The 25,000-nt window shown below is 45.4% G+C and overlaps 1 protein-coding gene across 3 annotated transcripts in view; it reads left to right on the forward strand.

Moving 5' to 3' along the window:
- Positions 1–25,000, forward strand: part of LOC115549502 (FYVE and coiled-coil domain-containing protein 1) — a 141,943-nt gene that overhangs the window by 21,642 nt on the left and 95,301 nt on the right. For all 3 annotated transcript variants that reach the window (XM_030364748.1, XM_030364747.1, XM_030364749.1), the window contains 2 exons: positions 22,620–22,733; positions 24,531–24,713. In XM_030364748.1, the coding sequence (XP_030220608.1) occupies positions 22,620–22,733; positions 24,531–24,713 (297 nt within the window). The remainder of the gene's footprint in view (positions 1–22,619; positions 22,734–24,530; positions 24,714–25,000) is intronic.

The raw sequence follows: 25,000 nt of genomic DNA on the forward strand, positions 1-25,000 counted from the left end.
GAAGGGATTCAGCTGCGTGGTGGGGGCTGGATGGATGTACTAATGATATTCGCTTTTCAGTTGGCTCTCGTCACTATGAGTAAACCCAAACACACCGCGGGATTGAAGGGATAAGGGAATAGAGACACACAATATATATCGTGGGATTCCGATAAAACAAAGGTCAGAAATAGAACGCTGATGGACTTAATAGAAGGTCGCTGAAGCCCCACAAAGTCAAGCAAACATGCCGAGGTTGCTGAGCATCAATGGGGCTTAGCCTGCTTCGTCCCGGGGATCCACCGGTACAATTCAAAACTCAAAACATGGAGATCTTAGGAGAACAACCATGCTGCAATGTTTTCCTCCGAGAGAGATTGATGAGAGTGGTTGAGCAGAGGGAAAGACGAGCCAAAAGAGAGGGCGAAAGAGAGAGAGAGAGACAGAGTGAACACAAGACTTCTAAGAAATGGCCCTGTGCTTCTCGTGTTAATTGTTTTGCGGCCGTGGTGATTGCACGTGGGCTCAGCCAATCACAGGCTGGTTTGACACCGAGACCCAACTAAATCATTTGGTAATGTGTCATTTGTGTTCTTAAGCAACAGTCCGTCCGTCTGTATCCACCTTTGTATGTTGTGCGTTCATTGTGAGAGTCTTACGTTTATTACAGTTGTCTTACCTCATCTTTTCTCACTTCTCTCTCCTCCTCCTCCTATTCCCTTCCCCCCTCGCCTCATTGGCCTCTACCTGGTAATTAGACAGCCAATTGCCTGCTCAAAGAACCTCCACACCAGCCTAAATGCACTCTTTTGAGCGGACCTATTTTCTTATGTTTCCCTATTTTCTACTTCTTGCCCCTGTCTCCACTTGACTGGAATCAGGTGCTTCTTTTTTCTCCTGCGGTGTAAACACCTGAGTCACCGCAATTCACACGCCACTTCTTCAATCACAACTTCTCAGCTCCTTCTTTCGCACCACTGCACAGGTCCAAAATACACATACACTCACATACACACACACATGCACACACACACACACACACACACACACACACACAAATACACACTCACATGCACACACACACCTCTGCTTGTGACGGTGTAAGGGATTTAAGGAGAAAAAGCTTACGGACACATGTGCCCACAAATAAACATTCACACACACACACACACACACACAAACACACACCCCCACACACACACACACACACACACACACACACACACACACACACACACACACACACACACACACACACACACACACACACACACACACACACACACACACACACAAACACACACACCTCTATTTGTTACTGCGTAAGGGATTTAAGGAGAAAGGCTTGCGGATATACCTGCCCAAACACACACGCACAAACACACACACACACACACACACCACACACACACACACACACACACACACACACACACACACACACACACACACACACACACACACACACACACAAAGACACAGAAAAACACAGAAAAACACATATACTCACACTCACATGCACACACCTTTCCCATGATCAAACATGTAATACATTCGGGTCGAATTGACAAAGTCAGACAGGCTGCTCAGTCAAGATATGTTGTCAGGGTGTTTCGTCTGCCGATTAATTGGACAGTACGTGATTGTCAGACAAGTGCCTTTGTGACTTATTTCTCTCTTCTTTCTTGCATACTTAGCGCAGACTCCGGGGAACACGAACGAGAGCGATGATGATGTATCGGGTCTCGGATTCTTTGTTGTTGTTTACCCTTCCCCCCTTCCTACATCGGGGTATTCTTGCATAGCAGGCATCACCCTGACTGCAACATTAAGGCCCAATCCCATTTCTACCCCTTCCCCTTGTTTTGAAGGGGTAAGGGGAAGGGGTAAGGGGGAGGGGTAAGGGGGAGGGGTAAGGGGAAGGGGTAAGGGGGAGGGGTAAGGGGGAGGGGTAAGGGGAAGGGATAAGGGGAAGGGGTAAGGGGTAGAAATGGGATTGGGCCTAATTGTCTTTTGTAGATGGATGCCATTGATCTCTCTAAACACCACAACAACCCCCCCCCCCCCCTGTACCGTCCCCCTCGTCCCACCCACCCCGTCGCCCCCCCCAGAAAGATAATACAGTCGATTTATGGAGAGAATTGGCCCTCTAATCTATCCGTCTATCTCGTCCAAGTTCCATCGCTCCATGTGTTTGTCTCTATCCATCCCTGCCACCTCCCTCCTGGCTGCTGCTGCTGGTTGAGGTTCATCCAGGAGGTAATGACCTGCGGCATCCTGACAGAGGCACACTGAATACGTGTGTGTGTGTGTGTGTGTGTGTGTGTGTGTGTGTGTGTGTGTGTGTCTGTGTGTGTGTGTGTGTCTTTGTGTGTGTGTGTGCGTGCAACACCCGTGTGGGTGCGACGCGTGTGGTTTTGCATGAATCATTAGGTCCATGCGAAGCGCATGGAGCCTTCACTTTGGTTTGCATTGAAAATAAGTGCATGTGGCGTTTTTTTTCTTTGTGTTTTGTGACTTGGCCATCCCCTCCAGTGGGGGGGGGGGGAGGGCTGCGGGGATAAGACTATCTGTCCTCCTTCCTCCGGAGCCCGGCCTGGCCATTTTGGTCCCGCTGGGAGTGATAGACTTCAAGTGTATTTCCATATCTACCGTAGCACAGGGCCGATGCCATCATAAGCTATGTGGCAGGCTTCGGCCGCCCATCTTTCAGGTGGCTTTCTGTTTCCGAGGCAGGAGCTGAAAATGGCAAAGTCCATTACTTCCACATGAGGGGAGCGCAAAGAATTATAATCTTCAATAACAAATTATAGTTTGCTGAGGGACGGTTTGATACACATGAGAGTGCAAGCCAAAAGCATAGCTACCGATTAACTCGCCTTCTTTAGCAAAGTTTGTCTTTTCATAGACATGACCATTAAAAATGTTTTTTGCTGTGCTGATGGACAAATTGGACGAGAAGCTTGATTGCAAAGCACCATGATCGCTATTGCGCCGCATGGATAGCTGCAATGGCAATGGCAGACACTGAAAGATTTGGTCCTGCAAATTAAATCCCACTGCTGTTTGTTACAAGGTGGAGTACTCTTTCATCCAAACATGATTGATGAACCTCCTTAGTGCGGCTTAGCTCCTGTCTGTGCATCTGTCATGTAAGATGTGTTGAAAATGTGTTGGAAATGCTGTGTGTATGTGTGTGTGCATGTTTGTGTTTGTTTGTGTGTGTGTGTGTGTGTGTGTGTGTGTGTGTGTGTGTGTGTGTGTGTGTGTGTGTGTGTGTGTGTGTGTGTGTGTGTGTGTGTGTGTGTGTCTGTGTGTGTGTGTGTGTGTGTGTGTGTGTGTGTGTGTGTGTATATGCATGTGTGTGCACAGATGTGTGTGTGTGTGTTCTAGTGTGAGCAAATGTGTTTGTGTGTTTATGTGTTTGTGTGCGTTTGGTTGTGTGTGTGTGTGTGCGCGTCGATGAATGTGTGTGAGCGCTTGCAAAGGCCTGTTTTGTTGTTTGACAAAGACATGGGCTCTTGTGTGATCAGAGTTTTCTGAATGAATGTCTTCATTTGTGGATACACTTCAGCTAAATTAATTGCCGTAATCACACAGAGAGGGCAGAATTTCCTGCTGTGACGCAGTTCCAAATCTAGTCTCCATCCTGATGTTTTTCGTAGCCTAAACAGCTGTCTTAAAAGCCAAGGTGACCTGCTCTATTCTAAATATAGGCAGAGGAGCAGGAGCTTGTGTTTATTCTATAACTGCCTGAGGTATGTTTTACATCCGTAATGTACAACTTTTGAGACAGACAGAGGCTAATTTATCCTTCCCTTGAATCCTGCTTTGTGATATGCACCGTACACCTTTCTGAGCCAATTGCTAGGCCATTGTGTATTTAGTTTTAGTTTTTTGGGTGCCAAAAAGACATGTCTTTTGGGTTTGTTATGTCAAACTAAATTGTCAGTAAAGCGTACAATGAAAGTTAGATTTGTCCCTGTCCAATGGTAAAAGGCAGATTGAGGTTGCCTCGAAGGAAAAAACTTCATGGTTTTCTTGATATATGATTAAATGGGAGAGAGAGGTCATGTTTCCCGAAGCTCCGCTGGGCATTGGAAAGAACTACTTAATTCATCGTTCAGATCTACTTTATCTTATTTTATTTACCTAACAGTATATAGTTTGTTTCCGTCGTCCTCAATCGCTCGATTCAACAATACATTTTGGCACTTTTTACTCCCGGATCAGACCGCAGAAAAAGCCTTGGACTTTCCTATCGCCAACATGCCTCTGTATTCGGATATCTCCAAACTGAAACAGACATTGGCTTTAATTGAAACGAGACTAGCAGCAGTAGAAAAATGCAAAGGACTATCACAGGATACAGTGCCGATGGGTGAGTTCGCTGAGCTCACTCAGATACAGCAAGATGATCAAAGCTACACTGTATCCTTCCCGAAGCTGGACATGAGAGAGACTGTTCCAGCTGCGTCTCACTGGAACAGAGTCGGCGCTAAGCCAAAGCAACATACCAAAGTAAATCAACAAGTTCACTCAACACCAAATGCTAAGCTACCCAAAGCTAAAGTTATCAGCCGGATTAGCCCGTTACTCAAATCAACCCTGCCACTGAAGAACCGGTTCCTGCCACTTCAAGAGTCCACGAACGCGCCTGCCACCGATGCACCCCTGAGCCCCGAGATGCGTCCGGACGGACAGTGCGGACAGAAACGGAACAACCAGTCGCCACGGAGGCGGGCTGCGCATGTGTCTGCCACCGTCCAACAAGGGCCCATCTCAGAGAAAGCAGATGAACCAGACACTCTGATTATAGGAGACTCAACTATCAAGGATATAACCGGTAAGAAGATCAAAACATGCATCTTCCCATATGGAATGGTTAGTAATATCAACCATAAACTAGCCAAAATCATATTGGAAAACCCCAAAATCTCACAGATTGTTGTGCATGCAGGATTTAATGATATTCAAAGAGAACAGTCAGAACTTCTGAAGAGGGATTACACTGATCTATTGGATACACTGGACAAAATACACATCAAGTCTTCCATCAGTGGACCCATACCAACTGTTGACAGGGGAATAAACAGATTCAGTCGTCTACTTGCACTGAATACATGGCTTTCCAGAGTCTGCAATGAAAGAGGAAGGGACTTTATTGACAATTTCAACTTATTCTGGGGGCGCAAATATCTTTTCAGAGCAGATGGCCTACACCCAAACAGGTTAGGCTCAAAACTGTTGAGTGACAATCTACTCTTCTCGCTTTACGCACAGGCCACAATCTTGCCATGGTCTGACGCACAGGCCACAATCAGAGCACAGGTTGAGAAGAAGCGAGACTACAGCCTCCCCCACACAACTACTCTGCCACTATCGGACACACAGATAGCAGACAGCCCACAGACCTTGAAGAGAGACAACAGCCTGCCCGACGCCATCAACACTGTGCCCTCCCCCATCGCTGATGCTGGCTTGGCGAGGAACGGCCACCCCCCTCCTCTGCATTCCCCCATCGATGATGACCTCCAGCCTCATCTCTCCCATAGCCACAACAACAACTCCAGCTCCGATGTCTCCCTTTGCGATTTTCCAGCCGAATTTAAGAAACTGGAACATGCTGGCATCAAACTTGCATCTGTGTCAATGATAGCATCGCCACGTCATGGCCGCAGGCTGCTAACACTGCTAACACCCAGGAGGACGGCGCCCCGCCCCCGCCCCGATAGTAGTCCTGAGTATTACTGAGACAAAAAAGGGTTCAGCCGTAGACACAGTATAAAGGAAGTTTCTCATAATCTGCTGAACCCAAGGTTGCCTACGTCAAAGCAGGGCAACTTTCGCATTCATGCTGTCACCACTAAGAGAGTAAACAAAGGGAAACTTAGACACACTGCTAACCTCACAAATCTCATATCTATTGCCTCCAAACAAAAAACAACCTTAAAGCCTATCAACAGCACCATCAGGATGGCTCTACTTAATGTGAGGTCTCTTAATAACAAATCATTTTTAGTTAATGATTTTATTAACACTTCCAAACTGGATTTTATGTTTTTAACTGAAACATGGCTGGAACAAAATAACAGTGCAACCGTTCTGATAGAGACAGCTCCTCCCGACTATAACTTTTTTGATGCATGTAGATCTGGAAAAAGAGGTGGAGGGGTTGCTGCTATATTTAAAAATGTATTTCAGGGGAAACAGATGTTATTTGGGGATTTTCCATCGTTCGAATACCTTAGTGCTGTATTGAAATGCTCCCCCAGAGTTCTCCTATTAATTATTTACAGGCCACCCACATATTCTGCAAATTTTTTCGATGAATTCACAGAATTATTGTCTAGCATCTCCACAGAATTTGACTGTCTAGTTATAACTGGTGACTTCAATTTTCATACTGATGATTTGAATGACAAGTGTGCAAAAAAACTTTTTACCATTTTGGACACATTTGAACTGTCTCAACATGTGAAAGAGGCTACTCATTGCAAGGGGCACACTCTAGACCTGGTTATCACAAAGGGCCTCAATGTTTCTGATCTCTCTGTGACTGATCCTTCCTTGTCTGACCACTTTTGTGTTTTCTTTAACATATCTTTTATTCCCGACATACAGACAAAATCAAACACTGTCAAAAAACGGTATATCAATGAAGATTCTAATATACTTTTTAAAAAGGCCATCTCCTTGCTACCACCTCTAAACCCATGTACTGCTGATGATCTTGTAGAAAACTTTAATTTGAAAATTTTGAAAGTCATAGATGTCATTGCACCTTATAAGGTTAAAACGATTTCTGGAAAGCAAAAGGCACCCTGGAGAAAAGCTGCTTCTGTAACAGCACAGAAAAAGGAATGCAGGAAGGTTGAACGCATCTGGCGTAAAACAAAACTTCATATTCACCATGATATCTATAAAGAGAGCCTCCGTGCCTACAATTTAGACTTAAAAAATGCTAGAGAAACATTTTTCTCCAATATCATTAAAACCAACACTAATAATGCAAAAACCCTATTTGCAACTGTTGACAGACTGACCAACCCCCCAACAGAAATTCCACCTGATCTCCATTCCACGCAGAAATGCAATGAGTTTGCAGCTTTTTATATTGATAAAATTGAAGGTATCAGACGCGCCATCAATATCTCCACGTCAAACAAAAATGTTGGACTACCACCCTGTTCAGGCAAAAATTACGTGGCAAGGATGGCATGCTTTAATGTTATAGACTCTCAAAATCTTGTGGAAACTGTGACACAACTAAAGCCATCCACCTGTTGCCTTGATACTATACCTACCAACCTCTTTAAGAATGTTTTCGACTGCCTAGCAGTAGACATATTGCAGATAGTTAACAACTCTCTCCAGTCAGGCAAGTTCCCAAAAGCTTTGAAAACTGCAGTTATTAAACCCCTTTTAAAAAAGCGGAGCCTAGATGCCTCTATTATTAACAACTACAGACCAATATCAAATCTACCCTTCATAAGTAAAATCATTGAGAAAGTTGTCCTCCAGCAACTAAATCACTTCCTGGCATCAACTGGTTGCTATGACACCTTCCAATCAGGATTTCGACCCCTGCACAGCACTGAGACCGCCCTTATTAAAGTTGTAAACGACATCCGTCTTAACACAGACTCTGGCAAAACCTCAATACTAATGCTACTTGACCTCAGTGCTGCATTCGACACTGTAGACCATACATTACTTCTGGAAAGGTTAGAAAACTGGGTGGGGCTTTCAGGCACTGTCTTAAATTGGTTCAGGTCCTACCTACAAAATAGGAACTACTTTGTTTCCATTGGCGACTTTGTATCAGAATCAACCAACGTGACATGTGGAGTCCCACAAGGTTCGATCTTAGGACCCTCTTTATTCAACATCTACATGCTCCCACTAGGGCAAATCATGCAAAATAACAATATTGACCATCATTGCTATGCTGATGACACGCAAATCTATGTATCGCTATCACCAAATGACTATCGGCCCATAGATCTGCTGTGCCAGTGCATTGAGCAAGTGAAGGAATGGATGTGCCGAAATTTCCTTCAACTAAATGAGGACAAAACAGAGATAATTGTATTTGGTCCTAAAACGGAAAGGCTTAAAGTAACCCAACACCTTCACTCTCTGTCCCTGAAAACCTCAATCAAAGCCAGAAATCTAGGGGTTATCATGGATTCAGATTTACATTTTGACAGTCACATCAAATCAGTTACAAAATCGGCATATTATCACCTTAAAAATGTAGCAAGACTTAGAGGGCTCATGTCCACCGAAGACTTACAAAAACTTGTACATGCCTTTATCACTAGTAAGCTTGATTACTGCAATGGTCTCCTCACAGGTCTTCCAAAACAAACTCTGAGGAAGCTTCAGCTTGTTCAGAATGCTGCTGCTAGAGTTCTAACAAAGACCAAAAGATTTGATCATATTACACCAATTCTGAAATCGTTACATTGGCTTCCTGTAGGTCAGAGAATTGATTTTAAAATCATGTTGCTAACCTATAAATCCCTACATGGTTTAGGCCCAAAATATTTAACTGATATGCTTCCACTACATCAGCCTTCTAGACCACTAAGATCCTCTGAGACCAATCTGTTAATTATCCCCAGAGTAAACACAAAACATGGGAAAGCAGGATTTAGTTACTATGCAACAAATAGCTGGAATAAACTCCCAGAGGATTTAAGACTTGCCCCAACTCTGAGCACCTTTAAAACAAGACTGAAGACTTTTATGTTTGCTATAGCTTTCTGCTAAAATCTTAAATACATTGCACTTTCTAAAAAGCTTTTTTAACTTTGCCTTTATTTTCTTTATTTTTTTTAATACTAAAATGCCTTTTTCTATATTAACCATTTCTTTGCATATGTTTTTCTTTTACTTATCTATTATTTTATTTTATTTTATTGTATGACAATGTTTATATGTGAAGCACTTTGAGTCTGCCTTGTGTATGAAAAGTGCTATATAAATAAAGTTGCCTTGCCTTGCCTTGCCTAGTGGATTAGCAGTGAGCAGGTCGAGGTATGCAATCCGATTCGTGCTCCAGCATTGAGTGCAGGAAGCTTTGCGTCGTGATGCCTATTAGCGACTACTTGTGCACCAGTCTCAACGACTAATCTTAGCAAAGGTAGAAACGGTAGGATTATAAAGAAGGAAAAGAAAGAAAAACTGAAGGGTCGATAGGAATTTAGGCTCCTCTGGCAGAACCTGTAGAAAAAACACACAAAGAAAACCTTTTACTGTGTACAATGCAGAGAAAGGTGGGGGATTGGAAGGGGAAGGGAGAACTCCTTTGGCGTCATGCATATGCTAGGTCCACGGCAAGCATCACATTAACGCTGCTTAACTGAGCCTTTAATAGAGTGTGACCCACCGGTGAGACGCGGCAACGCTGCAGGATGAACTATATTCCAAATTAGCTTTTTTCGTGGATCTCCACTGGCACATTTGGCCATTCGGTTGTTACAATAACAACAGCTCCATGACAGCTCCATACACTCTTGAAGCTTCATTTTTGCATTTTTAATGCTTTTTATTATAGAGTGAGATAGAGAAGAAGGTATGTGATATAGAGGGGAGGACATGCAGCAGTTGACCACGGTTTTAATCGGCAATGTGTACGTTGATTGAACTGACACAGTGCCCTCCAAAAGCTGTGAAACCCCTTGCAATTCGGGACTCTGAAACAGGGGACGAGGGTGGGGGCGGGGCGGGGGACCAAACAGGAATGTTGTGTTTCACTTAAAGTCGGTTGAAATCCAGCAGTCAATTGTTTCTTCCGGCACTGCTAGACGAGAGCAGTAGGTGGGCATTTTGGAGGGTTTTGCGGACTGTATGGACGTCCTCACGTCCTCCATGACATGAAAATCGTCACGTCAGACTCTGGGATGACCAAAAATTTACTGAGTGGCGAGAAACTGAAGCCAATCGAAGGAGTTGTGTTTACCACACTTTACCTCACAAACAATGGGCGCCTGGATTCCATTGGAGTCCATTTCTGGTCACGGACAGACAGTGATAGATGCAAATTCATTAAGAACTAACTCATTCATTTTGAAGTTTTTAAATCTTCCTATTGTTCTGACTCACTCTTCATCACTTTTGTGGATTAATGTATGCTTTAAATAATCACAAATCTATATTGATTTACATTTAAAAGCAGGGGCAATGTCATTTTATGCGTCAAAAGTTGTCTCGCTGGTTATGAAAGCCTAAAATGCAAGGTTATTTATGTCTGTCTTTGCATGTGTGTCTGTGTGTGTGTGTGTGTGTGTGTGTGTGTGTGTGTGTGTGTGTGTGTGTGTGTGTGTGTGTGTGTGTGTGTGTGTGTGTGTGTGTGTGTGTGTGTGTGTGTGTGTGTGTGTGTGTGTGTGTTTGTGGTTGATGTTCAGTGGACCACCCTGTCCTCTATCTAGGGAGTGAAGGACAATGTTGACCTCGCTTGCCACGGTGCACCACTCTGCACATTTCCATTGATCAAACACCACACTTCTGTGTGTGTGGTGTGTATGTGTGTGTGTGTGTGTGTGTGTGTGTGTGTGTGTGTGTGTGTGTGTGTGTGTGTGTGTGTGTGTGTGTGTGTGTGTGTGTGTGTGTGTGTGTGTGTGTGAGTGAGAGAGAGAGAGAGACATCCAAACAGAAGGCTGATTCCCCTTTACATCCCATCTCTCTGTCTTTCTCTCACAGTTATCATGATAGGAAATCCTAGTATAACGTACATAACAGATACATGGCAATGGCAGGTTGATTACGACCTTGTATACGCTGTCATGTATGATAGACACTGTAATAACAGTGTACACATTTTTTGTACATGTTTGTGATTACATGTGCACACACTTAAAGCTGCAGGTCTTGTGATCGGAGATAATAGAAGGGGCAGACTAGATAGGGCTGTCAGGACATGGGGAATATTACCATAATAACCTCTAATAGACTCTGAGCTTTGACCACGAGACAGTATAACGCCATTATGTCCAGTCTCAGTCTGAAACCTAATCTCATTTCATCTTACTATTGAAAAACGAGTTAGCTTGTCAGACCTTCTTGTCTTTAACTGCGTATTCGTGCTTCCCCTTTGTGTGTGGTGTGCGAGTGTGTGTGTGTGTGTGTGTGTGTGTTTGTGGGAGTCACCTTCTCGCCCAAATCACCTTCCTCCATAGTAAACCACATTAGGGCTCTCCCTTTTAAGCCTCTCCCGCACTTCATGGTGATAGAGCCAGCCTCTCACCCCAGCTGGAGCTGGGGTGTTGTGTGGCCTTTTCCTAAGATGCAAAGGCCACACAACAGATACACCACTACATAAAAGACATACACAGGCATACAAGCAGATCAAAAAAGGGCTCGTTCATTCATTCATTCGTTCCTTATACATGAGTGTCAATTTGCACACAATACATTTCATATTTTTGTACTGTCGCTCTCTGACTTTTATTTGACTGTGCTAAATCGATGAGTCAATTTCAGTTCTGTTTTTCTGTACTGGCGACAGCGGGAGACATCATCTCGCTACATCTTGATTGCCTCCGTGCGGGATAAACGTCTGTAAATGCTTGAAAATGGGGCTTTTCCGTGCCCCTGTGTAGCTGTCGCAGCGGCTAGAAGAAATCCATATCCAAATTGAGGTTGGCACAGTAAAAGCCTGCTGATGGCTGCTAGCATGGGGCTAGCTAAGCAGTGTTGGAAAGCCTCCTAAAAAATGATGTCTCGCTGTGAGGCTAAAGTGGGTCTGGGTTACCTAATGGCAGGCCTGGTAGTGATGCTGCCACGGTAATGTGTGGATGCTTTAGGGGGATTTGCAGTGGGTGTCATGTTTTTTCTTTTTTTTCCGTTGTTGTGGTTGTTTTATTTGTCACGGTTAGCTTTTATGTCGACACCGACAACAAACTACTATTGTTAGCCTGCTGTGAAAGTAAGAGCTTTGTCCAAGGGCTTTGCCACTCTAGAGGTAGTTAAATATATAGTAGTTATGCTCAATATATCGGATCATATAAAGTAATGCTGGGCCTTAATTATTAAAACCATTTGTTCTAGCGTGCTTTTCTGGAAAAATGAAACCCATGCCTGGAATGTCCTGGAACTTTGTGTATTTTCCATGCATTCTTTTGCAGTTCTACAAACTGGGCAGTACAGAAAACAGGCTTAATCTGCTGAGCTTTTTTAAATGTAGTACTTGTCTTCAAAACAGAAAGATAACAGCGTCTTGTCTTTCTCCATCACCTTGCATTGTCTGGCTGCTGCCCAAACGCAGGCTAGCCGAGACATAAAGCACTAAAGTTACACCTAACCGCACTCCATGGATCACCATGAGGGCGCGTCGTGACTACTCTGGGCTGTTGGTAGCGGGGCCTAAGGGACTGCCGGTGCACTTCTGCCCCCCCCCCCCCCCCCCCCCCCCCCCCCCCCCCCCCCCCAGGGGCACTGGCTGGCGGAGTGGGGTTGTGTGTATGTGTGTGTTTTGTGTGTTGGGGTGGGTTGAGTAGCAGCTGACCTTAAAGAGAATACACTAACTCTGGACAAAAGTCTCCCCATCCAGGAGATGTCTCCCCCATTCAGCCTCACTGAAAAGATAGAAGGAGGTTGCTGTGAGGCTTCAAAATTACCTTCCTGTTCCATCCTGGGACTAACGGGCATACACCCTGTCTCGGTCTCGCTCGCATAGCTTCTCTCTCTCTCTCTCTCTCTCTCTCTCTCTCTCTCTCTCTCTCTCTCTCTCTCTCTCTCTCTCTCTCTCTCTCTCTCTCTCTCTCTCTCTCTCATATTTTATTTCTCTCTCTGCCTTTCTGTCTCTCTCTCACTCTCTCTCTGTAGTTCTGTCTCTCTCATACTTTATTTATCTCTCCCTGTCTGTCTCTCTCTCATACTATATTTCTCTCTCTGTCTGTCTCTCTCATACTTTATTTCTCTCTCTGTCTCTTTCATACTTTATTTCTCTTTCTCTCTGTCTCTCTCTCATACATTATTTCTCTCTCTGTCTGTCTGTCTCTCATACTTTATTTCTCTTTGTCATTCTCTCTCCTACTTGATTTCTCTCTCTTTGTCTCTCTCATACTTTATTTCTCTCTCTGTCTGTCTCTCTCTCATACTTGATTTCTCTCTCTCCCTTTACGTAACTCTCCCTCCCCTCGTTCCCCTGTTTATCTTTATCCTATAGACCTGCTCTCATTCTGTGGGATGCATATTTTTAATCCGCTGGGGGGATTATGTAGGCAACAGGGTGGGTTTAGGGATTAGAGCACAACACATGGGAGAAATGTCCGAAACGGGATAGAGCTCACGTTTCACAGGATGACCAGTTGATCATGTGGACACAAAAGTGTTGGGTGAAACTCTATTTCTTCCAATAGAATAATGCTTGTGTATTTGTATGTACTTAATATACACAGTAGGATGGCTGGTGTTTTAGTGTGTGCTTGAAGCAGCCGGTCTAAGGAGCCCATTAAAAATAAATGAATGTCCAAGAAGCAGTATTGATCAACGTCGATCATTATAAATAAATTAATAGGCTTAGGGAGAATTTAAAAGACATCAAATGTTTATGTTAATGTGTGTCTTATTGGTGCACATTATCGTTAACATTATTAAGCAATAGACATTTAAAGAAACATCAATTTTCTGCCAGCATACTCAAAACTAATTCAAGTCTAATAACAATAAAATAATGAAGTTGGCAACTCCATAATTCATAAATGTGTGCGTTCATAGTGTTTAGTTGAGAGTTTTTCTTGATATCGATTTTTTCCCCCACAGAACTTCTTTCTCCACTTCAACAGTTAGGCACTCTGACTTGAGTCTTGAGTCTTGAGTCTTGACTCCACTGAATAACAACTATTTTCTCCAAAGGAATCTAGCGCTGTTGCCAGCGCTATCAGAACGGGCCGGCGTGTTTGAAAACGGATGAGAGACGCTGTTGCGTGGGGGTGTGAGGCGTGCCGGTGCCGTGCCGTGCGCCACCGGTTATGCTAATCAAACACAACCCAGGGAATAACAACAAGAGTACATTATTCAAATGCTATCACACATTTGCCCAGCCTTTCCCTTTTCTGTTGCAGAGAAACTTCGGCTTGGCACGGTATTTTGAAAGGTGAAATGACGTTAGAGACAGCTTGTCCTGTCTCGTTCTTTGGATTAGTCAGTTGGCTGGGAGAAAAGAGAGGGGTTGTAGGACTGGTGGTGACTCAGGAAGTAGAGCGGGCTGTCTGCCTGGGATAAGCTGCCCGTTTCTGTGCATGGTTGACCCCTTCATCAGTGGATGGATGTCTGTGTAAAAGGGAGGATGTGAGGGACTAGTTGTCCTGCAAAGGGAGTGGCCACAGGTGAGAGAACTGCCTCATCATTACAGTCCACTACTATTTAGTATTCACTCATATTTACCATGCTTTAGAACACTTTTATCCACTCATTGAGTGGTAGGCAGGGCTTCTCTTGCTCAAAGTTATAGAACCTTTGTCGACGTAGCCGCTAGATTGCCATGCATGCTCTTGTCATTCATGTCTTTGAAGAGAAAGGTTCTCTTCGCAAAGTTCTCTTCACACATAATGCTGCTTCCAACTCATGTATTTAAGTGCCCAATTTAGGAACAGGGGATGAATGGATCGCCATTTTTCTACTTCAGAGGTCCATTCGGGTTCAGTATATTGCTCCAAGGTCTGAGTTTTAAGTCGGGCTGGATGTGGGGAGAGTCTGATTCCTTCGATACCATGACCCTCCCTATATGCCCACATTCAAATTGACACCATTTCTTTTCTCAACATTTCAACACTCAAAGTACTCAAGGGCAAAGGAGCCCATTGACACTCTTCTTCATGGCATTTTTCAAAGATAAGCTGATGCCCAGGGGCACAAAGCACAGAAAAGCAATAGGGAATGTTGCTGTCATTACAAAATGCTCAACGGGGGAAACGTGACCTATACGACTCTATTATGCTAATGTCCGGACACTCCGGTTTTATGGCTCGGCTCACTATAACTTGAGCACATTTCTTAAAGAGCTGCATGCTGGCTTCCCCTTTGGTAGAAATGGGCTGCATGCTGAATTGCATTACATTCGTATGCAGGGGGTCAGGTGTGACCTGAGCCTGAACCTTCTCTGGTTTGTTTGCTTCGCTAAGTGCCAGCCGACGCTAATATATCCCCCTGGGATCTGAAACTACAAGTAGGAAATAATAACAACAACAACGATAAAATAACAATGATAGTTATGAAACTGAACGTCAGCAGACCTCTATAAATAGGCCTGACGGCATCTAATTAATTTTATAGCCTAACTTATAAGAATATGCTTTTGGGCATTTTGAGCAAAAGATTAATACATCTAAATCACAAATTGATCAAAGATACAGAAAACGCATGACTTAAGCAGCAGACCAGTGAAGCAGACTCTTGTGAGGGAAGAGTATTGGATCTGTACTCTGCTGTGTGATTGGTTTCCTGCGATAGGGGGGGGAAGAGGGCTCTGTCCATGGCTGTGTGTTTCTGGAAGATTACAGACAACCTTCCATCAGGACTGGGAGGCTAAGTCCCCAAGCAGAGATTGTTTTTCCAAGGCTTTATCCCGGTCCACATCTGCAGGGCCGCAACAACAATGAACCGTACATGCACATAAAAATAAAGCTCTTCTGGAAACCATTCCTGGAATGTTTTGGAATAAGTACCAGTGGATTTTCATGCATTCTTTTCTGTAGATTCTCGGAATTTTTCGCAGACTGGAAAGTAGGGCACGTAAACAAATCAAGACTTTACTGTCAATAATCTATCGTTCTGTTATTTTAAAGCTTGTCGAAAGCTCCCAAATCAATGTTCTCTTACAGTCATAAAATGAGACAGAGAGAGAGAGTGAGAGAGAGAGAGAGAATGTCACCATCATCATTACCAGTAATAAAGGAGTATTAATTATGCAGGGACTCAGCACTGTGTAGCTTGTATGTAGCTTACACTGCAGCTCATTGGCCTCTCCAGTTGTTTCTCCGGGTCCCCTCGCTGCCCTCCCCTGCCCATGGGCAATTAGCGGTGTCTGCTTTCACAAGAACGAGTGCAGAGAACGCCACCTCCTTTCTCTGGCCATCTTGCTGCTTGGTGGACAAACGGGCCACTTTCAGTGGAAGCTCGTAGTAGCCCGGCCTAGTGAGACCATCCTTACCTCAGAAGTTCCAGTTCTGTTTCTCTCCGCAAATCGGTCCGGCCCTGAGCCTATTGAGAAATGAAAGGACCAATCATTGAACAGATGGGTTTTCTCAGAGGAGAAGATGTTTTTGCTTCACTATCCACTGCATCTGGCAAGAGTGAAGAGAGCAAGTGCATCACTTTGTTATTTATTCTGATTGGCTGTAGCTTTCTGATCAACGTATGGCCATGCCCATACGTGGAAATCAATGGCTGCATAACCAACGGCAGGTTGATTCATTGCGAAACGCAAAATTTAATATCTGGATTTTCCGTCAAGCCTAGTAATGAACAACATGCAATGACAATTGAGGCTTAGAATACGAGGCAATGGTCAGATGCATTGTTTTCCTGTGAAGTTGTGAAAGTGAAATACTATAAAAATGTTCAGACTTTCTTTGGTAACAGTATGTGAAATGTGAAACTGAAACTTGAATGCACAACAGATGTGGTTTGGAACATGTGTCTTTCTCTGCAACAAAAATAACTACATCAATATGTTGCGGAGATATGATGGATTTTCTTGAGGGGAATATTGCAGACTATCTGTCGATACTGAAAACATATTAAACAGTTGCACAGTATCAATAATATCGTTATAAGATGGTATTTTCAGTTATGTCCAAATCCCCAACATTCTCTCTTTTGCACTGTGTCGCACTTTCCTCATTAAGTCTGTGGCGTCCTATTCTTATCCCCAATAAAAGTGTGCCATATGACAGATAATTCAGAAGCGGCTGTAAAATCTAGGCTTTGGAATTACGACCCTGGGAGTTTCAGAATTTATGGTGTTTTGTTTTATGCGTGGCTCGGTAATGTACTCACTGTTTAGCAGGCCTATAAAAGCCCATATGGGAGATGAATTCATCTGGCTTTTCAAACTGTGAATTTGCTCTTGGTCGATAAACCACTGTATCTCTGTAATGCAGCCCTTTTCCCAGTGGGATCATAGTCATTGATTCTGCTGAAGTCAGTTTATTTAGCTTGACAGTCAATCAAGAGGGCTGGGCTGATATCTGCAAGCCTTGTTAAATGCCTGTAGAAGGGATTTTTTTCTAATTATGGTTAACTCACATCGTTTTACTACATGGGGGAAGCACGCCTAATCCTTTCTGTGCGCATACACCTTGGTGTCACCAAAGCATTCTAATTACAATTTAGCTGATTGGCTTAGTGTGGAGCTTTCACTAATTGATTACAATTTGAAAGCAGTTGACTTGTATATATATATATAATCTATTTGGTGATTTGATTCTCCTTTGAAGACTTGTTTGGCTTGTTGGGCGTGTGGCCCAGCGCTGTTCCCTAGGAGCAAGGTTGACCTTGTGGAAATAATGTTCTCCCATGGTTCAAGCGATGATGTGTTCTCCTCTTACTACCAAAACCACACGTTTGCGTACATAGCAGCCCCCCCCCCTCATAAAACACTTCTGTTCTTTGGAGACAGTAAGGATAAATGATCCTAGCGCTGGCTGCTCAAACTCGAAACAATCCCCATCTTTACAGTTTGCAAACGGCTCTGTTAAAAACCGAGAGGTTCAAAGCCGTTGTCTTCGGCCGAGCCGAGGAACCTGCCGAGCACAGTCCTCCCTCCCCCTGTTTGGGGATGCTAGGCAGAAGGGGTTCCACGGTGGACCGTGGCGTCAGAGGTTGGGATTTGTTTGGTCGATTCGTTTTCTGAAACAAGAGCAGGAACCCGCTGAACCCCTGGGGGAGGAGAGGAATCAAGCGGCCGGAATAAGATGGGGGTTGTATGTGTTCTCACTCGTACTGAGACCCAGCCGCCACCATCCTGCATTGCAGCTTTGAGCGAGGATGTCCCGACAGAAGCATTTATAATAAAAAAAAAGTGTAGCTGCTTTAAAGAGGTACAGATACAGGATGTCCTCAGCTTCTGACATCAAAAGTTGAAAGAGTGTGGTAACGTTTTGGAGATGACAGAAAGAACAGCAAACCTTTCACGTTTGTTTTTTTAGCGTTCATAAATGACGGGTTCAGTTCTGGACAGGTTTGTTTGGTGGCGGGCCTATCATCCATCTCACGCGCGCATTTCATGTTTTACAATCGTTTGTTGAATTTCATAGCAGTCTAGAAAGCAGCACACAGTTTTGATGTGCGTTTCTCAGCTGATCGTTTCGACGCACAAAGGGTTTCTTTCAGCCAATCAGTGATCTTTTATTTAAAGCTGTCTCTGCGCCACTTTTTGTCACACTCTGTCACTTGAGCTTCCCGTGGGAGACATGCTTTGTTCAATGTCAGCCGAAGCACCCAAGCTACCAAACACTGTCGGGGGAAGTGCACCAATTTACAAACCTTGGGAGAAACCTGCGTTGGCTGTCTTGTGTCATTGTGTGTCTGACGTTGTGAATCAAAAAAACAAAAAAACAAGTGGTTTGAAAAACAAATGTGTAACGTCAAAGCTTTTAGTCGACACATTTGCAATGCAGGCTGGGTGAGCTGTTGTCGTTCTCAAGGACACAGCGGGTGTGAGGACGACATGCAGTATTTTACACTCATCGACCCATCCACCTTTCCCAGCCTGTTTACTCACCAGCCCAGCATGCTTGATGAATGAACAATCTCATAAATCGTGTTAAACTTAATATACAGATACGTTTCATCTCATTCAACGGTTGTTATTCAGACTTAAAAAGGATCATTGCGTTAAATAAAAACCGAGCATTCCCCCCCCCCCCCCTCCCTACTGCCACCTGAGAACATAATTTAGAGCTCACGTTGTCTGCGATCGATAACAAAAACCACTCAGAGATGGAGAGGCTGCAGCAAACAGCAACTGGCTTGACGTCTTGCGTTCCCTCTGATGCATGCCCATAAATGCATCTTTACTTTGAGAAAAAACATTAAATCGACTTCTCCCTATAAAGTCGCAAATCAGAGCCCCAGCTGCCTGGCTGCTCTGCATGGCACGGGGCTTATCTGAGTCACGGCGCGGCAGCAGGCCGTATCCCCACTATCAGCGGACGACCTGCGCCACGTTGCCCGGGAGCTCGCTAATCTCCCCGGGCGATAACATTGACCCCGGGCCATTGATTGTACGGCATGTGAGGGCCAGATGCCTTTGGAACAGGAGGCGTCAGGGAAACATGCATGCATGCAAGCACAGCGTCTCCCCCTGCACCGCTGGCATGCCTTTGCGCAGCCGAATGCTTACTAGAAACTAAAGTTCATCTGATTGGAGGTCGATGGGGAAACAATGCATTTGTAGTCGTGGCTGGATTCAGGTGGCAAGGATGTCGCTTATTCTGCCTTTTATTTTTTGTTGTGTGTATCGCGTATGTGGTGTTATCCATCCTGTTGCCACGTCAACCCCTCCGGACAAGTAGAAAATAGACAACTGCGTCTATTTTCATATCAGCGGCGTTAATCCTTAGTGTCTCTGTGTCCTATACCTGTCTCTATGGAGCAGAACATTGGTTTCAGCGTGCCCCACCATGTCTTTTAAACACAGATGTGGATTGGGAGGTATAGCTTGTGAAAGGTAGTGGTTCGGTCGTGGAGTTTAATCACAACACGTTTCCCCGCAGGATCCCGATGCGGCCCGCGATTAGCTGTGTTGGTACCAACACGTCTGATACAACGATGGTAGCACACAGACCGGAGTCCACTAAAACGGAAGATGTCCACTGTCTGGATAATGGAGCTGTACATGTTGAACTGGGCGAGGGCGGTCATCGGGGGAGGGAGGGAGTAGTTGGTTGCCATGGCGAGCAATGCTATTCGTCCAATGAAAGGCCACTGTCATTTGGAAAAAAATATCTATGTATATTTTCGTTTTATTTTTAACTCCTCCAGATCAGATATAGGTGATGCACTCATTTGAATACAACTAAGAAGGCGTATAAATTATAACAACTTTTGAAAAGAGGTATGCCCGTTCTTGGCTACTGTAGAAATAAAATGGAGATATAATACTCTGAATCTTAGATGACAAAACACAACGATTCTTATTTTCAGGGGATTATAAACTAATTAAAAAGTACTTGAATATGAATGAATATTATGTTCCGTCTCTGACAAATTCGTTATGCTGGATGCCACTAAATCCGGCTAAGGCTGTATAATTGAAAGGGAGTGTGTACTCATTTAGATGCTATCTCCCTGTCTCCATTCACCAGACTGAACCAATCAGACCACATGAAATAAACATCACTCAGTCAACAACACATCACTTTGTGTTTCTGGGCCTGTCTGTGCTTGCCTCGGCCTCTGTATCCGCTAAATAGGAAGCCACTTTACAACTAAGGTGAACTTTTTCAACAAAACAATTTGGTAACAAGGAATCAGTTGCATAGATATGAATTCATTACGTTTTGAAGAACAATCTTTGGCAGGAAACTTGAAATGTTTCAACAAAACTTTAGTAACCAGGCATCAGTTGCATAGATATCAACTCATTATAATTCGGTGCACCGAAATGAAGAGCTTTCAATTTTCTGGACTCTTGCACTTGTCTAGATCTAATGCAGCCGCCTTTGAAAAAAGCAATAAACCACATTTTTGAACATTCATAAAAATATCTCTCAGCTGGAATAAATCCAAAGTCAAGCAATCCTCTCTGATCCTCTTATAAAGGCATTGGCGGTGATACAATTATACAAAAACATGTATTTAATACATTTATCAATGGTGCACTGATGGTTATATATTACACTAAGAGAATATTGTATTGACATCATTAAAGGCTGGATTATACTTCTTTGTTCTTTTACCCTTTCTTCTTTAAATTATGGTTGCGTTCATATTGTGAGGGGAGCTGTCATACGTTAGACAGATTACACCCTGGCTTCATGATAAGGATGTTTCACTCAGTCCGTTGTCTGAATGTCCGTTTGCGAGGGCAGCTGGATATTAACCCAGCTTTTCACTTTGGGTGGGGATAAAAGCAGGTTCAATGATCTTCTTAGGGCTGACATGAATGTTGACATCTTAAACTTGCATCCTTTTTTATTTTGCTGGGGAAAGTATCGGGACTTGAAAAAGGGGAATGGTTGTGCTTCATATAGTGTTTAAAAACCTTGTTGTGTTGAGCAAATCTTGATGCTGAAAAAACAACAACTGCATTACGTTTCATTTTAACTGGCCATCCAATCTTATTCCATTGTTCGACAAACAAAAGCTGGCTAGCCACAGGAAGCACCGCGTCCATGCGGTATTGTTACACAGTCGATAAAAAAAAGAGCAAAACAAGCGGCCAATTATAGAATCGAAAGTCGCCATTTTATGGTTGAATCGTGCCCTGATGAGGAGCTTTGTCCTAAGAAATCAGCACTGTTTGGTTTGTTTGGAGCAGGTTAGCTGGAGAGCTCACTGGTACACAGCTGCTGTTAATCACCATCATTAGTCCATCCGTCAGCCGCATCACGTGCCTGGCTCATATCGCCTTCTGACGCCACCGCTGGGGTTATTGTTGTTGTTACTTTTCTTTTGGGCGGTTTTTATTATTTCATTGTTTTTTCTATTCTGCTCAGCCATTTCCTCTTCGGGACCATAAGTTTAATTTAACCGCCGCTATCTTTTTTTTGGCACGGCTCGGGAAGTGATTGCGATCCTTGGCAGCGGCCGGAGAACGAGAGGACAGGAAGGGAGGCAGTCTGGGGTTTTACCGTCACTGATGTCACCCGTTAAGTCGTGTAATGTAACATTCCACCGAGAGATTTCATTTATTAATGTCATTAAAGAGAATGGTTTCGGAGCAACATAATGCTTTTGAGTTTCTTTTTATGATCAATTAGTACATTTAGGGCCCATCCGCCATTGTGTAATGCTAATACCGCTAAGTATGACCGCTAGTGTGACCGGTAGTTCACAGTGCTATCTTGTGAACTATGGGTAAAATGAGCATTGCAGAGTACCAAACAATGAAAACTGGGTATGAGGATGGTACTTCTTTAGTTCAGTCGATTGTTTGTTTCCTCCGCCTCACCATCTCATTAAAAAAAATTGTTATAATACCTTTAGCAGCAGTAAAAGAAAACAACATTCTTCTTGCGTAATTCCTCAGCAATAAGTAAACACTAGTCTAGCCTTAAAAGGAGCCAATACACTGAAGAAAAGCACTTGACTTCCAAGGCAGTAAATGGTATTTCACTTGCTATTGACGTACTAATTTTGGTAATCGTTTTTCAGCTCGGCTGGAAACTTGAGGAATATAAATGTGTGGTTTAAAAGTTTCTTGAAGAATAATTTTAGAGCATCTGGATTGATCTGGTGACAAAGATGCCTCTATAACACATTAACATTCAATCCTAGTCAACAAAGAAAACACACAAATGTGAGTCATCGTTAAATTCTGGGAACTGAGTGAACAAACAATCAAAACATAAAAAAAAAAAAGGCCCAAACTCTCTCATACCTCGACCCGTTCACTCGCGGGGGAAAGCTACACCGTTGAAGCGGCCGTGAAGTGACCCGTGTGTGTTTGTGTTTCTCTCCAGGTTAAGATGTCTGGTGAAACAGCTGGAGAGGGGGGAGGCGTCTCTGGTGGACCTGAAGAAGAACCTAGAGTACGCGGCCACCGTGCTGGAATCGGTGTACGTCGAGGAGACCAGGTACACCAGAGGAGCCACACACACAGATCAGGACTTCAACCAATCACAAGCTCAGCGATACCGACCGTCTCCTTTACAACTCCCCGCCTCTTTAAAAATGCAATTCTGTCCCTTGCAGAGAGACGTAGCTGCACAGCGCTGATAACGCCGGGCCGCTTATAGGAGATCTGATAACCTTTCATCTAGAAACGGTCCGGGCCGCTCCACGGAGGTCACGTGATGACGTCACTGTTTGATTTCTCAAACCGATTTGATTCTGCTGTTTTAATGTAAACCTAGGTTGGACTCTTTTTGCTCTGTGTGCCTATGGCCAGGCTCCCCAGCCCTGACAGATACTGTATGATCTGGCTTATGGAATTATGCAAGACGTAATCATCTGCGCAGACCACAGATTATGATCGGCTCGCAGCGCCATGACAACAGCAGGATAAGGAGTGAACTGTCAGGCCCTGGACATGTCCGTGCCTCGGTATAGACTATTGTGATAATAATGCCGTCGCGTCATTACAACTGAGCCGAAGACACAGTAGTGGTTCTTTGAACGGCTTGTGATGTGTTGAATTCCTGTCGCAAGGCCCAATGAGCTTTGAAGCCTGCATTTGTGACATATATGACAATTAATTTAGGATTGATTTATTTCTTTATTTCTCTCTTCCATCCTACCGCCCTCTTATTCCCTCCTGTCTCCCTCCATCCCCTCCCTCTCCTCCCCTCCTTTCCATCCCCCCTCCCTCCCTCTCTCCCCTCCCTACCTCCATCCCCTCCCCTCCCTTTCTCCCTCCCTCCCTCCCTCCCTCCCCTCCCTCCCTCCCTCCCTCTCCCCCATCCCTCCCTCTCTCCATCCCCTCCCTACCTACCTCCCTCCCCTCCCTTTCTCCCTCCCTCCCCTCCCTCTCTCCCCTCCCTTTCTCCTCCCCTCCCTTTCTCCCTCCCTCCCTCCCTCCCTCCCTCCCTCCCTCCCTCCCTCCCTCCCTCCCTCTCTCCCCTCCCCTCCCCTCCCTCCATCCTTCCCTCTCTCCCCTCCCTTTCTCCTCCCCTCCCCTCCCTTTCTGCCTCTCTCCTCCCTCCTACCTCCCTCCCTCCCTCTCTCCCCTGCCCTCCCTCCATCCCCTCCCTCCCTTTCTCCCTCCCTCCCTCCATCCCCTCCCTTCTCCCTCCCTCCCCTCCCTCCCTTTCTCCCTCCCTCCCTCCATCCCCTCCCTTCTCCCTCCCTCCCCTCCCCTCCTTCCCTCCTCCCTCCCCTCCCTCCCTCTTCCCTCCCTCCCTCCCTCCCTCGCTCCTCCCTCCCTCCCTCTTCCCTCTTCCCTCCCTCCCTCGCTCCTCCCTCCCTCCCTCTTCCCTCTCCTCCCTCCCTCCCTCGCTCCTCCCTCCCTCCCTCTTCCCTCTTCCCTCCCTCCCTCGCTCCTCCCTCCCTCCCTCTTCCCTCCCTCCCTCCCTCCCTCGCTCCTCCCTCCCTCCCTCTTCCCTCTTCCCTCCCTCCCTCGCTCCTCCCTCCCTCCCTCTTCCCTCTCCTCCCTCCCTTCCTCCCTCCATCCTCCCTCCCTTCCTCCCTCTCTCCCTCCCCTCCTCCTCCCTCCCTCCTCCCTCCCTCCCTCCATCCCCTCCCTTCACCCCTCCCTCCCTCCCCTCCTCCCCCCCTCCTCCCTCCCTCCTCCCTCCCTCCCTACCTCCCTTCCTCCATCCCCTCCCTTCACCCCTCCCTCTCTCCCCTCCCTCTCTCCATTCCCCTTCACCCCTCCCTCCCTCCTCCCTCCCTCCCCTCCCCTCCCTCCCCTCCCTCTCTCCCCTGTCCTCCAGGCGCCTGGTGGACACTGAGGATGAGCTCAGTGACATCCAGTCAGAGTCGGTGCCGTCGGAGGTGCGTGACTGGCTGGCCTCCACCTTCACGCGCCAGATGGGGCTGATGCTGCGGCGCACCGAGGAGAAGCCACGCTTCCGCAGCATCGTGCACGCTGTGCAGGCCGGCATCTTCGTGGAGAGGTGGGGGTGCCGGCGGGGCGGGGCCAGGGCACTTCAAATGTCAGCCAGATGAAATGGCTTGTGAAGTGGCGCGCACGGTTGTTGTTGTTTTGGCGCGCGGGTGCCGGTGGACACACGCGCACGCACACACACACGCACACACAGTCGAGGAGCTCGGACATTGGAACACACAAATACAGACACACGCAGAATTTGTGGACGTACACAGGGGTGGGCAAGCATACACACTTTATTAATTCATACCTTGTGAGCCTTACACCTGGACCGTATTTCCTCTGCCAAACACA

Source organism: Gadus morhua, chromosome 8 (genome assembly GCF_902167405.1).
Source record: "Gadus morhua chromosome 8, gadMor3.0, whole genome shotgun sequence".
Taxonomy (NCBI): Eukaryota; Metazoa; Chordata; class Actinopteri; order Gadiformes; family Gadidae; genus Gadus; species Gadus morhua.